The sequence below is a fragment of the Dipodomys spectabilis genome, unplaced genomic scaffold (genome assembly GCF_019054845.1).
Source record: "Dipodomys spectabilis isolate Male_0828 unplaced genomic scaffold, ASM1905484v1 ptg000148l, whole genome shotgun sequence".
In the NCBI taxonomy this organism is placed as follows: Eukaryota; Metazoa; Chordata; class Mammalia; order Rodentia; family Heteromyidae; genus Dipodomys; species Dipodomys spectabilis.
The window spans coordinates 3,191,051-3,206,405 of NW_024870825.1; the positions used below are offsets into that span (position 1 = coordinate 3,191,051).

General features: G+C 43.9%; 1 protein-coding gene across 1 annotated transcript in view; it reads right to left on the reverse strand.

Annotated features, from left to right (window-relative positions):
- The window catches only part of Magi3 (membrane associated guanylate kinase, WW and PDZ domain containing 3), a 155,543-nt gene that overhangs the window by 12,776 nt on the left and 127,412 nt on the right, over positions 1-15,355 (reverse strand). Inside the window, exons 12-15 of the mRNA XM_042692300.1 lie at positions 13,152-13,308; positions 10,198-10,289; positions 8,122-8,314; positions 5,733-5,921 (exon numbers count right to left, since the gene is read on the reverse strand). Of these exons, the coding sequence (XP_042548234.1) occupies positions 5,733-5,921; positions 8,122-8,314; positions 10,198-10,289; positions 13,152-13,308 (631 nt within the window). The remainder of the gene's footprint in view (positions 1-5,732; positions 5,922-8,121; positions 8,315-10,197; positions 10,290-13,151; positions 13,309-15,355) is intronic.

Genomic DNA, 15,355 nt, shown 5'->3' on the forward strand with positions numbered 1-15,355 from the left:
TCCAGTTAACCAGCAAAAAGCCAAAAGTGGCTCAAGTGATAGAGCGTCAGCCTTGAGAAAAAAAGCTCAGGGAAAGCAGTCAGACCCTGAGTTCAAGCCCCGAGGCCAGCACAAAAAGAAATAAAAAAATGGCCTAGAATCAGCACAGGTCTGTGTCTCATCTAAGTGCAATTGCATCTGAGTCACCATCCACTGACCACAGGCGGAGTCCCGATCTACACATAGACGCTTACCAGACACCTTGTTCTGACTTCTCTCCTAAGGCCACTGAGTTTACCCCTCGATGGGAGCCAGGATGCGCCCAGGATGGCTGGGTGCTGTTCAGGGGCAGCCAGGGAAAGGGCAGATGATGTGCAGAAGAGCAAGAATCCCATAAAGGCCCAAGTGGGAAGGGGACAGCTTCTCAAAGACCTCAGGGTAGCAAGGGGCCTGACAACAGCATCTTTCCTTCTGTGGTGTCAGGGACGCTGTTCTCTGAGGGCAGACTGTGAGGACCACACAGGCCTTGCCCAAGGCCTCTCTTCCTCCTCTTCCTCTTTCAGCAGTACTGGGGTTGGAGCAGAGCAGGCTCTCTTCCACTTGAGCCAGGGCTCCAGTCCTCCACCTCTGGTCCCGTCTGTTTGTCAGTACCACCAGTCCCGACTGTCTTTCCCCCATCGTCTCTGCCTTTAGGAGGTCCTTATTGTAGGCTTGCCCAGCTGCCTGGTTGCTCCCACTGGTAACTCCACTTACTGCCTTTACACGTCACCATTCTAATTTCCTGGCGATCTCACAGATAATGATAACAGCTCATAGATCTGACATTTCACTGTTTGTAACTAGCCATTAGAGTTACATCACATCTTTAACTGCTTTAGAAGCTGTTGCAGTAAGACTCCAGCTCTGCTGAGAGGACATTTACTCCCAAAAGGAACCTTTAAATAATGCAGGTCAGACTCAAGTTTAGGACTCAGTAGTTATTGTTCAGAAAACTGAGTATAAGTAAAGATTCATCCTGTGAATGTGCAAATAGCTGTACAAGATACCCACGGCCCTGCCAATTAGAGTCCATCCCAGCCATCCCTGGGGCCTGCAGAGACAGTCACATTCGGGAGAAGGTTTGTGAGTAGGGCCATCTTTCCCATGAGGGAGAGGGCAATATGGTGCCTGTTCCCACCCAGGTGGGTCCTTGTAACCCCAGGGGCTATGGGGGTGGCAGGTAGTCTTCCAGCTTGCAGCCAGCTCAGCTAGGTCTGGAGGAGGGCGGGAAGCCGACCACTCCCAGAATTCCAGGGCAGAAGGAGTTCAGGTCTGGGGGCCGGTGCATTCCACTGGTGCATCTGGGGCTACCAACTGCCCAGAAATGTAGTGCGAGGGTCTGAGGCCATGCATGCTAACAGTCCCCGCTTTGTTGTTTAATAACTAGGGGTGCTGGGCCTGCCTCCAGCCAAGCATGCTGCTGTCTTTCCTACACCAACTCATAGCAGGACACTGTGCTATTATCCGAACTTCTAAGTTCTGAGACATTCAGAAAACCTTGTCAAATCACGTTATCTCCTGTGCACTGAACACGTCTGCCCTGAGCCTGTCTGTGCTCACCAACAGTTTCCTAGCTTAGCTCAGCAGACTTACAGGCACTTGGACTGACTGATAAGAATCAGGACAACGAATAGTACTAGATGGCATTGTGAACTAACTATGTTTACTTTCCTTAGCAAAATATCCTCACTAGTATTTCTGAATTATGTCTGTGAATGTTTTGGGATGTTTTAACAGACCTTCATTTAAAACAGAAAGTTATTCTTGGTCATGATTTATGTCCTTACAGACAGTACCTTGGCTCTAGGACTAGACAGTGGGAGATTTTTGTCTTAATATTGGGGGCAAAGGCCTTTTAGCTCTGAATGGTGTCCATTTTCTTATAGATGCATTAGCAACACAGGAACACAGCATGGTTATGGCCCGGCCCAGCGCTGTGAGCTCATCAGAAGCAATGGAATATCACATGGTAACCCTGTGGTGACCTTCTCAATCAACAGTTCTCCTTTCAAAAGATTCACTCCTACTAGTGTATGCATTCTGAGGAAAAGAATAGCCAGCACACCAGTAAGGGTTTGTCCAGGCTTGGGAGAGCAAAGAGAATGAATCTCTAAAGCCTCACCATGTAAGCAATAGGGCAAGGGGAACTCGCACATGGAGGTCCACACTTAAAGGGCCAGCTGTCCAGGTGAGGGCTGGTGAAGGTATACTCACTGTTCCTGTCTTGTCCTTTACAGGAGCCAGACTCCCAGGGGCCAGCAGAAGGTCACATGTGGACACTAAGCATGGACAGGGCTGGTTTTCCAGGCATGACTTTAGAGCACGCACAGCCTGAGTCCTGCCTTGTGTTGGTGTGCAGTCTATGGGCACCTGCCACAAAGCACTATACACGTCCGCGTTCATCCCTGGCCTCCATCTGTCTCACAGGTTGGCTACCCAGCTGCTAAGATCCCATTAGTGCTCTTAAACATTTCTTTTCAGGAAAAGAAAGGACAGTAAATGGAACTTTCCTCTTTTCAAAGAACTCCTTTGCAAGTGGGACCAAGAAGCATTCGGTCAAAGTAGCACTGAAAGGTCCGGTGAAATGAGAATGAGCCATGTCCTTTTCACGCCAAAGGGAGGCCCGAGCTCCAAGCTCCTCAACGCTGAGATGTGCCATGAGGATGGCGGCCCGGACCCCTAGTTTCTGACAGTCAGGATCTCAAAACTGGAACCAGTGGTGCAATCAGGACCTCTTACGGAGACATGCACCACCAGAAAGAACATACATCATTTAGAAGAAAAAAGTAACCTATGTCGAGCAGGGTTCTGAGGCAAGGTCCACAACAGAGAAATGTACTGTTGCAGGCGGGCCTTGCCCTTGCCTACGCTACCCGCTTCTAGGCTGAGCCCCTTCTGCCACAGAGATGCAGTAACTGCCCCAATTCTGGACACTGGCCCAGGATTCCTCTACCTGTGGCAGACAGACGGGGCGCTCTGTTTCAGTGACAGTATTAACTCACAGTTGAGTGGCATCGCCAGTTGTGGCTGTCCGCCACACTGAAACCCTCAATACTTCACGGAACATCTGTCAACAGCCTGAGTCTCACTGAGCATTGGAGCTGATCATCACTTCCTCTGTTTGTAAGCAGTTGCCTCAATCTTACATTTTAATAGCTTTCTTTTCCAACCCATTATTAAATATTAATGCTTGAGGGTTTCTTTAAAAACAGAGTTGTTGGGTGTTGGTGGGTACTGGTAGCTGTTACTTGGGATTGCTTAAACTCATGAACCCAGGACTGCCTTGGGCAGTTTGGTACGATGCCGTCTTAAAAATCAAAATGAGCACTGGTAGCTCATGCTTGTATTCCTAGGTACTCAGGAGGCTGAGTTCTGAGGATTGCGGTTCAAAGCCAGCCTGGAAAGGAAAATCTATGAGACTTATATCTCCAATTAGCCACTAGAAAATCGGAAGTAGTGCTGTGGCTCAAAGTGGTAGAGCGCTAGCTTTGAACAGAAAGAGCTGAGGGATAGCACCCAGGCGCAGAGTTCAAGCTCCATGACCAACAAGGGAAAAAAAAAAAATCAAAACAAGAACAAAACCAGGTCAAGAGGTGGCGGCAGTTTTCTAAACAATGATGACAATGGCAACGGCTGCTCCAACAGGCGCAGGCGGGCCAGGGGCTGAAGGTCCCTCCAAGAGGTCAGGACTAAGTCACCATCTTCACTCAGAGGACCTGACACTCTGGCAAGTGGTTGTTTCATTTTTTTCCAAATAATTTTGTTACAATTAATGCACTGTACAGAGGGGCTGCCATTTTGAGAGTCAGGTAACAAGTACCTTTCTTTCTTGGACAATGTCACCCCGTCCTCTGCTTTTCCCCAGCTTCCCTCTCCCATCCCTGCCCACATATTTGCAAAGTCTGATTCCCAATGATCCCACACGAAACTGCCAAACAGCTGTTTTCCTTTCATCTTTCTGACACAGGCTACACAATGGTCCTCACAGAAGCAGTGACGGTCCCATGTGTCATCACAGCAACTGTTCTCAGGGAGCAATGATGTGCACTACTGCAACAACTCATCTTTGCTGCAGAACTTCCTTTGCGTGCATGCATTGATTTTAGCAAGATTGTTGCAAATTGGTTTGGCTTACAACGCTTTTTTAACTAAGGTTGTAGTGACCACTTAGTTTGAAAGGATCTTGCAACCCAAGGCAAAATCAATTTCCCTTGTAGAAGCAAGAGAGTACTTCAATACAGTTAAAAGATTTTCTTTTTCATCTGACCTAAAAAAATAAAGGTACTAGATGAGCACAATACACAAATACCAATGTCTCATAAATATGTAAAGATTTTCTTTCTTAGAAGCATCATGATAAGGTATTAGTTTGCTGAAACCTTAAACTCTAAACTCTGAACTATGTATATTTCCTCCACTCTGTATGTGCTGCTTATGTACGTACACACATATGTTCAGCCTTTTCAGATGCAAATATTTTGTTAAGATTAATTTTTTTTTTTTTGTCGGTTGCGGGGCTTGAACTCTGGGCCTGGGCGCTGTCCCTCAGCTCTTCAGCTCAAGGCGAGCGCTCTACCACTTGAGCTACAGCGCCACTTCTGGTTTTCTGGTGGTTTATTGGAGATAGGAGTCTCACGGTCTCTCCTGCCCGGGCTGGCTTTGAACTGAGATCCTCAGATCTCAGCCTCCTGAGTAGCTAGGATTACAGGCGTGAGCCACCAGCGCCCGGCCTAAGATTAATTTTTGAAGGTTCTAACAAAACTTTTACCCTTCAATGAAAGATATATGCAAAGTAGGAAAATTTCTTATCATTTTATAGTAATTATTAAAGAACATATTTGAATTTAGCTTTTCTATTAATCAATTTTACTTCTTCTCAATTGTTTTAGTATTTAATTCATTTGTAGAGCCATTATTTCTCTCATAAAAACAAAAAACCTATTCTCCAAGTTGAAAAAGGACTTTAAAAAAATTCAGTCTTTCCCTGATCCATTTCCCAGTATAGTGTGTTTTTTTTGTGCGTGTGCAGTTCTGGGGCTTGAACTCACTGCATGGATACCTCTGTCCTTGAACATTTTTGCTCAAGGCTAGCGATCTACCATTTGAGTGACAATGTCATTTGGGCTTTTTTGCAGTTAATAGTAAGAGTATAATGGACTTTCCTTCCCGAGCTGGCTTTGATCTGTTCCCTCAGATTTCCACCTCGCGAGCAGCTAGGATTACAGGCTTGAATCACTGTCACCAGCCCTAGTATATAATTTGATGTAAAATGAGCTACTGAAGACTTATTTTATGAATAGATAAACCTGAAGCCTGAAGGTTGGGCTTAGATCATCTGATTCTGAAAAATAACACAGTACTACTTATTCTTAAAAAGGCAAGTCTCTGGGATGGGAAGGTTGCTCAGTGGTAAAGCGCTTGCCTTGCACGCATGAGGCCCTGGGTTCGATTCCTCAGCACCACATAAGCAGAAAAAAAAACGCCGGAAGTGGCGCTGTGGCTCAAGTGGTAGAGCGCTAGCCTTGAGCTGAACAGCTGAGGGACAGCGCCCAGACCTAGAGTTCAGGCCCCACGACTGGACACCCCCCCAAAAAAAAGAAAAGGCAAGTCTCTAAGACAGTCTTCACACGTGTATAATTCCTAATGAGCTTCATAGCTCCAGCGGCAGGCTCTGACAGTGGCCTTGCACAGTATAGACATCTGGCAGTCCTTACCTCCGGGAGGTGGCTTGTTTTTAGAGGTGAGGATGACGAAGCCAAATCCTTCATTCTCTTTTCGTTGAAGGACAACATCATAAGCCTCCTGGGGAGCAGACCTTGCTGGGAGCTCTGCTCGGTTCAGATGGGGAGATCCATTCTGCGATGAAGGGAAGGCTTTGGGGACGTCGTCCTCAGGCTGTGTCTCTATAATCAACATAACCAGTATTAGTATTTTGGAAAACCATGATTTTTTTTTTGTTGTTGTTAAATAAGTGCTTTTGTGTTAAGCCTCTCAAAGAAAATTCAGTCCTTCATAACATGAAGAACTGAACAGCAGCTCCTAAGTGAGATTCAAGTGTGATCTGAGTGCAGATACAATCAGCTGCAGTCCATACAACTTCCAACAGTTGGAAAACTAAAGTTTCTAAAAGCTTCAGTGAGATTTGATTATAAAAATTCTTCCAGGAAGCCAGGCACCGATGGCTCACGCCTGTAATCCTAGCTACTCAGGAGGCTGAGATCTGAGGATCAAGGTTCAAAGCCAGCCTAGGCAAGAAAGTCCATGAGACTCTTATCTCCAATAAACCACCAGAAAAACGAAAGTGGTGCTGTGGGTCAAGTGGTAGAGCGCTTGCCTTGAGCTGAAGAGCGCAGGGACAGCGCCCAGGCCCAGAGTTCAAGAACCATGATCGTAAAAAAAAAAAAAAAATTCTTCCAGGAACTGCTTGGTGTGTCAAGGTTTACGACTCCTGACAGTAATTTTAACAGAAGTAGATAATGTAAATGTCCTTTTAAAATTAACTGAATATAACTTAGTTCAGGGAGTGGTGTTCACTGATGTCTGAGAGTTCAAAGTGCCAGAGGCTGCTGTTTGAACTGCTCTCTGTCTCACAGGATTTGTTCTGACATGTGCTTTTTATTTTACTATTTTATTTTTATTTCTGCCAGGTCTGGGGCTTGAACTCAGGGCCTGGGCACTGTTCCTGAGCTTCTTTTGCTCAAGGCTAGCACTCTACCGCTTGAGCCACAGCGTTGTTTCCAGCTTTTTCTGCGTATGTGGTACTGAGGAATGGAACCCAGGGTCTCATGCATGCGAGATAAGCACTCTACCACTGAGCCACCTTCCCAGTCATAGCATATGCTTTTGCCATACAGCTTTCATACGAGTTTATCATGAGCAGGTCTCACTTTTCTTTCCCTCACTGTTGGTGAACAGCAGACTTGCTTGGCATAGATTCATGCAGAATCCCCAGCAAGTGGGCAGTTAATACACCTTTTATGTGTTGGTCCTGGGGTGAACTCAGGGCCTGGGTGCTGACCCTGAGCCTTTTCTCCTCAAGGCTAGTACTCTACCAGTTGAGTCACAGTTCCACTTCTAGTTTTTTGTTTTAATGGTTAATTAGGTATTAAATTCTCATGGATTTTCCTGCCTGGGCTGGCCTTGAACCATGATCCTCAGATCTCAGCCTCCTAAATTGCCAGGATTACAGATATAAGCCCCTGGTGCCTAGCTTAACCCATTTTATAAAAGCAGAATGCATGTTTTTATCTCAACAAATAAAAAAGAGTGATGCCAACGGGCTGGAGATGTAGCCCAGTAAAAGAACATGTGCGTAGCACGTGAGGCCCTGGAACACTTGCAAAGGAAAAGAGCGATGTCCATATCCATCAAGGATCAGACATTTACCAATCTCCATCTTGCAGGCAGGGAATCTTCTAGGAGCTGGGACTACAGAGTAGCTAGGCAAGCAGACACAAGTGTCCATATTCTCGTGTCATGGTTTAGACACTGGACTCTGCAGGCAAATACTATGTCTTAATGTTGGCCCTAGTATTGACAAGCCATGTGTCTCTGAGCCTTCTGAGTCACTGTACAACCACATAGACCTAGGTCATCGCAGTGCTTCATGGGAATATGTGTGAGGACTAAAGAAGACAGGGCAAGCACTTAGGTGGTAACCTATCCTTGAGGGTCGGTCTGGGGTTTCACCAGGACCCAAAGTCCTCCATTACCCAGACAGGGGAGTACGTTGTTCTAATCAAAGAACTGCATTCTTTTTTGAAACACAGATTTCATCTATAATTCTACAGTGGTAAAATTTATTAATTAGTATAATCTTAATGTCGAGATTTAAAGTTTCTTCTTATTAATACTATTACTTTACATGGCCTCCCATAATAGGATCCTGGATCATATAAATTATCTTTTATAGATTTTTGAGTTAAGGTCTCCAGAATGGTCTGGAATTTTCCATCCTCCTGCCTCAACCTCCCAAGAGCTCGGACTACAGGCACCATCATACCCAGGTTATAGTGTACTGAACATGGAAAAGAGTCCTGCAAGATGACAGAGAAGATGACATGTCTCCTTTTAACTTTTCCGAGCAGTAAGAGGCTTACACACCTTCACAGAAGATCTTTCTTCTGACAGTCAGTAGCACATGGCCATTCCGTGCTGCGGTGGTCATGAGGTCCAAGACCTGTTTGTGTGACTTCCCTCTGACAGGAATCCCATCAATGCACATCAGCTCATCTGCAGCACGGAGCCGGCCATCTTTCTCAGCAGCTCCCAGGGGAATGATGGCCCCAATGTATATCTGATAAGACAGTAAAGTGAAGGCTGGCTGTACGGTGTACAAAGAATGGCTAGAGAGTTAAGACCTTCCTGACTCAACACTGCAAACCAACAGATATCCCACAATTTATCTGTGAAAGTCATATTTCAGAAAGTTGCTACCCTAGAAGTGGTACCTCACCTAACCACTAATACAGAATCCTTCTAGAATCCTCAGGCGACAATCAGTTACCACTGGAGACTAATTAGAACATACTTATACATTAAACATTTAAAAGTACTGACATTTAAAAATACTACTTTTATTCGCCTAACTTCTAAGATAACAATGTACTCTTTTTGGATATGAAACAGAATAAAATGTAAATACATTCTTACATTCTACAGGCCATATTACTCTCTGCCATTTACCAAAGGTAAGGGCCAGTCATAATGGCCATATGCCTGTGGTCCCAGCTACTTTAGAGGCAGAGGTAAGAATGGCTATGAGTTCTGTGAAAAGATTAGCTTGAGACCCTACTTAAAAAACAAAACTGGGGCTGAGAAGGTGGCTCAGTGGTAGAGCGCTTGCCTTGCATGCATGAGGCCCTAGGTTCAATTCCTCAGCTGGAAGTGGTGCTATGGCTCAAGTGATAGCGTGCTAGCCTTGAGCTGAAGCACTGAGGGACAGCGCCCAGGCCCCATGACTGGACGCCCCCCCCCCCCCAAAAAAAAAAAAAAACTAAACTAAAAGAGGAAGGATTAGAGGCATAGCTCAGGTGGTAGAGGGAAAGCACAAGCAGTCCTCTGTACCACAATAAACAAAAAAAGAAGTGCAAAACTTAAAAACGGAACCACTGATTGTTCCACAAACTTCATATAAGATCACTGCATAAACAAAATTCTAGAGTTGAAATGCTTTACAGATCTAAGCCTTTGGCATTCTAGACTGAAATATGAGTTATTTTGTCTTCTCAAGCTTTCAGAGCTAACAGAAGGAACAATAGGACTGGATGAACAGAGAAGAGGGTTATCACAGCATTTACAAGGTAAAGACCTTGGCAGAGAGGACAGAGGATTATAGGTTTTTTCTGGGACTTGAACTCAGGGCATCTTGTTCTTGCTTAGCTTTTTCTGCTCAAGGATGGTGTTCTACCACTTGAGCCACAGCTCCATTTATTTTTACTCTTTAATAGGAGATAAAAGTCTCACAGACTGACTTCCAACCCAAATCCTCAGATCTCAGACTCCTAAGTACCCAGCATTACAGAGTGAGCCACTGGTACCTGGATGAGTAACAGGTTTCTTAGCGATGATGTCTTAGAATCTGCTTTGCAAGGGAAAGCTAAAAGGAAAGCTCAGCTAAGTTTCTGTTTTTGGGTGTCAAAGATGGAAGCAGGCCTTGTGCATACTAGGTGCATGTGCTACTGTTAAACTCTAGCTCCAAGTAAGCCTTATTTATTTACACAGAAAAGTAAATAAGTCAATCAGTGTTTGAGTTATAGCTGATATGTTGTGTTTTTGGTTTTTTTTTTTTTTTTGGGGGGGGGGGTCTGTCATGGGACTTGAACTCTGGGGCCTAGGCACTGTCCTTGAGCTGTCTTTGCTCAAGGCTAGCACTCTACTGTTTTGAGCCACAGCACCACTTCCGGTATTCTGGTGATCAATGACTTTCCTGCCTGGGCTGGCTTTGAACTGCGATCCTCAGATCTCAGCCTCCTGAGTAGCTAGGATGACAGGCGTGAGCCACTACTGCCTAGGTCTCAGCCGACATGTTTTTAGCTATAGTTGTTGGCTTCAGCTATTCCATGCTAGTTGAGGATGGATGCTACTCACAGAAATGCCTTTTTCCTCATATTAAAACAAGAACACCCCACTCCACTGAAACACCACTCCAAGAGACACATGGCAAAGATTCCCACTTACGGACTGGTCAGGCCCATCTCCGCCCAGGACCCGGAAGCCAAACCCGGATTCCTGTTTCCGAAGAAAAACATCCAAATCTTTGGTGTTTGGTGCTAAGGAAAATCAGAAAATGTAGAGTAAATATTTTGTTCATATTTGAAAGTATTAAAATCAAGTTCAGTATTTAGTAGGATACAATTATAGTGCAATTCAGTTATGTATAATCTCATAATTTTTAGATAAGTGAAATTTTACTTAAGAGTATGGGAAATACATACTTGAATACAAATCTGTTTTAAGTGCTAACCAAACTGTAACAAGACTGTTCAGGAACCTTTGTGTGGATTCTGTGCATTCAGTATACTGGGTTATTAACTTCTAATATTGTCTCTTCCATACTACAACATTCAATTCAGAATGATCAAAAAATCACTTTGGTGTTTGATAGATATAATCTAAGCAAGATAATTTAAATCTAAGGAAAGAGAGCCTATAAAATACTTATCCTACTCTTAAAAGTTTTTTTCACATGAATTATCTACGTAGCCTAATTTTGCAAAAGGTTAGTATTTTAAAGAAAACAGCTATCAGTGACAACTTACTGAAGGAAATGAAGGCCTGACTGACTTGTGGAGGGTGATCGGGTGAGTGGCAGAGTTGATTAAGACCAAGCTGCATTTCAAGGGGCTGGGCTTTTACCCCACATGGTTCTGTTCCCCAAGGGTAGGCTGTATTCACCAGAATACGAAGTCAGGAAAAGCTGTTTCATGACTAAGAATCTGTCTCTGGGGAAATATCAGTGTTTTCCTAAGTAAAGTGTACTTACTAAAAGGAGAAAAAGAAAAGCTGGAAGCAGGTGCCAGAGGCTCACACCTATAATTCTAACTACTCTGGAGACTGAGATAGGAGGATGGTGGTTCAAAGCCAACCCAGGTAGGAAAGTCTGTGAGATTCCTTATCTCCAATTAAATAACAGAAAAATAAAAGAGGTGGCGCTGTGGCTCAAGTGGTAGAGTGCTAGACTTCAGCAAAAGGAGCGTAGGGAGAGTGTCCAGGGCCAGAGTTCAAGCATCATGAAAAAAGAGAAAAAAATAAAATGCTGTAAACTATATAAAGTAAGTGAAATGTGGTAGAGGATAAACTATCAATATTGTTTGGAAGCAATCTCTTCTTTTAATATGAAAATGAGCAGCAGGAAGAACGGAAAACAAGAGCCTTGTTCTGTGGCCTGATTTTATAGTCAATGGAAGCAATTTCTGGATAAATAGTTCCTATTAGAATCACAGAAGTTTATTGTCTGTGTATGGCTCAGTGGGAAAGTGTGTTCTTAGCTCTGGGTTCAACTCTCCGCAGGAAAAGGAAATGGAACTTTAGAAAGTACAATGGTCACAATACTATGAATGTCTTAAGATGCACTGTACTCACAATCTGATTTATTGAATCCAAATCCCTTTGTTCAACTACTTAAAATTATAAATAAATAAATGTATCCCATATGAATGGAAGTCTGAAGAAAGGTTTTCCACAGTTACACTCATTTAAATTTCTGCTTTACTATGCTGACAGTTGGTCTTCATCTTTTGAATATGGCCTGAAAATATCAAGATAAAATTTTGCAACTAGTTAAGTAAGCATGTAGTCAGTTTCATATGTTTCTAATTGTGTTTATCTTTTTTCCAGATAGATATAAATCTGTTTTTTGTTTTGTGAAATAGGTTCTGACGTTGCAGCTCAAGCTGGCTACAAACACCACATGTAGATACCATCCTTCTTTTCTTTTTTTTCTTTTTGGCAGTACTAGGGTTTTGAATTCAGGGCCTGTGCTTGCCTAGCAAGGGCTCAAGCCACACTTGTGGTACTTTTTGCTTTCATTTTCAGAGAAGGTCTCATACATTTTTCCCTGGTAGCTTCCCATATACTTGGGGTCTAGCCTGACTTTTAGGATAAGGTCTCACTAACTTTTTTGTGTAAACTGCCTTTGACTTGTGATCCTTCTATCTCTGTCTCTTAAGTAACTGGGATTATATAGGGATGAGCCACTGTGCCATTTGGTATGAGACCAAATTTAGTTCTTAAAATATTAATCACATTTAAATATGCAGTTTTAGTTCGGAAAAGATTTGTTACTAGCAAGTAAATTAAAATAAAAAGGAATTTCTACCTTGTGCTTTTTCTTTCCTCAGGTGGATGCCATATTCCTGCCAGAAAAAAATCTTCCTAGAACTCAAATTCAGTGATATTTTCCTGCAGTTAAAACCATTTCATGACTTGTTCCCTCCTCTATCTTCCTTCCTTCTCCCTCTGTTCTTTCTTTCTCCCAGGCTGGCCTTGAACTCAAGATCTTCTGCCTCCTGAGTGTTTGGGACCACAGGCATGGGCCACCGTGTCCAGTTCTTCTACAAATCATGACCAGCTTTCTCAGAAGGGCCCCCCCATCAGCCCTCCACAATCTGTTCCTGCTTTCACCTCTAGCCAACCACATAAAGGCCAGGCACAATGCAATTCCTCTGCCCTTCCCTTGTTTTCCTCATGCATAGCTCTTCTCCTCACTTGGCTTCAGCCTCTCTTGCTGCCTGAAGTTCTACCTGATACTTCCTAGCCCTAAATGAGCTCCTTCTCAATCCAGATTGCAATTTGTCCAACTCAACCTTCCCTCTCAACCTGAGAGGCCACAGGTACTTATTTGTACACTTGTTTGCTAAACATTTGCCTTATTCCTTTATGTTTAATACTATTGATGGTACAGGACTATGTAACATACTTATTTCTCTATTCTAGTTCCTAACAGGATGGCCGACACCTTCACAGCTAGGAAATAAACTGAGTGAATACTGAAGGTATGTGAGTGAGGCTCAGGGTCCTATTAAAAGGGTAAAGAGGGAGTAACTTCTCAATATGCCTTTGGAAGACAGGAAATAACAGTTAAAAAAATTTTTTTTTATCATGTGCTCTTGAAATGCTACACAACTACTTACGTTTGTCTTCATATAAACTCTTAGATTTCAGGTAGACCTCAGAAGGATCTAATTTCGGAGATCCTGACCGGATAATGCTGGGTGGGAAAGGCATCGGCTGGGGAATGGACTCGTTTATGGCCTCCAAACTTCCTGAAATTTCTTTCTTATCTGTTTTCTAAAATAGAAAAAAGACACTCTTTGGTGTTTTTGAAAGTAAGATTGTTAATTCTTTCAAAAAGACTATGAGCTGGGTATGTCAACTGAAAACAGGTCTAAGGCTCCAGCTAAAGTCTCAGGTGGCAGGTCTAAGCTGAAGACTGGGGTTCAAAACCAGCCCAGGCAGACAAATCCAAGAGGGTTCAGGCTCCACTGCCACCACCACCAGGCAGTTATAATATGCAAATTCACTGCCACAGCCATGTAACTGACACTGACATGTCTGCAAGCATGCCAGGCAAAAGATAAGCAGTCTTGCCAATCCAGCACTACCAAACACGACTTGACTTTGAGATGAAGATAAATAGGAAGACTAAAGGAGCACCTGTATGTAGAGTAACAGGGAAGTGCAGGGACACCTTCAGAAAATTATTGATAAGCCCGACCTCCTAGTTGCTGAATTTAATTTGCAATGAAGATGCTTAAGATGTTCTCTCTAGGAAAATGGGATGGAGAGTGAACTCTGATTTCGGTGAAAACTCTGAAGGCCAATGGAAATGCACTCTGGGAAAACACCCATGAAGGCAGGCAGCCACAAAAAGGAGGGCAGACTGGCCTATTGTCATCCTTTTAACTATTTTGATAGGATTTCCCCAAAATAGTCAAGCAAAATGACTCTTCCCCTTTCCCTCCCTCTTTCCCCTCTTCCTCTTTCTGCTTTGTTATTTTGTGGCTAATACTGTGGCTTGAAATCAGGGCTTCATGCTTTTCCACTAGAGCTACCTCCACTTCTGGCTTTTTGGTGGTTATCTGCAGAGAGTTGTCTGCCCTGCCTGGCTTTTAACCTTAATTCTCAGATCTGAGCCTCCTGTATAGCTAGGATTACAGGTGTGAGCCACTGACTCCCTGCTCAAAAGAACTTCTTTAATAATAAATTCAAACATGAAATTCAATCAACAGTCTAAAATATTGGCTTTGAGAATAGCCTGTTATCCTGAATTTTGGCTGAGGGGGAAGATTACAGATGTCTATACTGAGTAATTAACATGGACTGGAGACTGGCCTGTGAGGGAGTGATGAGGGGTTTCACAGTTCTGTGCCATCTGGGACCCTCCGTGACCCAGATGCAGTCACGTGGCAGGAAGTCTCCTCCCAACCCTGGGATCTGTCGGAGCAGTTAAGGGTCACCAGAGCCTTCCTTCAGCTGTGAGCGGCCGGGTCACCACAGCTGCCTGGCATGGATGATGAAGCCAATCCCATGGCAAAGGAGTGGAATGACTGCCAGGGGAGGCAGAGAACACAGAAACACGCGGTGTCACCCTAACGGGGGGACAGGGGGCTCTGTTCACGGCGGACCTGTGGTATAAACCGCCTGTAAAAAGGGCAGACTGAGCATCTTTTTTTTCCTACTTTGAGCTACAAAACACAAAATCTGCAGGGGATTTCTGCTTGGTGGGCTGGAAAGAATTAATCCATTTCACAAGATCAGATGATATTGCCTTTAAAAGTCTATGGTTTATCATTCTGGGAGACCAACTTTCAGCTGGAAGGTGAAAAAACTTCAAAATGAGCAAAGTGGACCTAAATTAGGGTTTAAAACAAGCCATCTTGCTCTCCATGTCCACTAGGTGTGCACACAGAAGTAGGCACATGTACCCTGCTTCTTGCACAACAGCATTAGTTGATACGCCTACTGTTACATTTTCTTTCTCTGTGCAGGTCTTGATATAGACTGCTCAGGTTATTCCAAAACATGCAAAGACGCTGCTCTGGGTCTGACAGTCTGGCACTTTGATACAAGCAAACTTAGCTGGTTAAGGACAAGGGTTAGAAGGGTTCACTTAGTGCTAAGTGAGAGAAGGGCATCTAAATGTGCTACCTGCAGACTCCATGAAAGAAAGAGGAGCCGTCATAGCTTCTTTTAGGCATCAGCAAATAGACATAGCAGTCTATCATCGGTGCTAATGCTCAGCTACTTCTGTTCTTGCTCCTGAGAACCAGAAGGTAGAAGGATCTCAATGGAGGATCCCCAGTGTACCACAGTTTACTAGCGGACAGGGCTGATG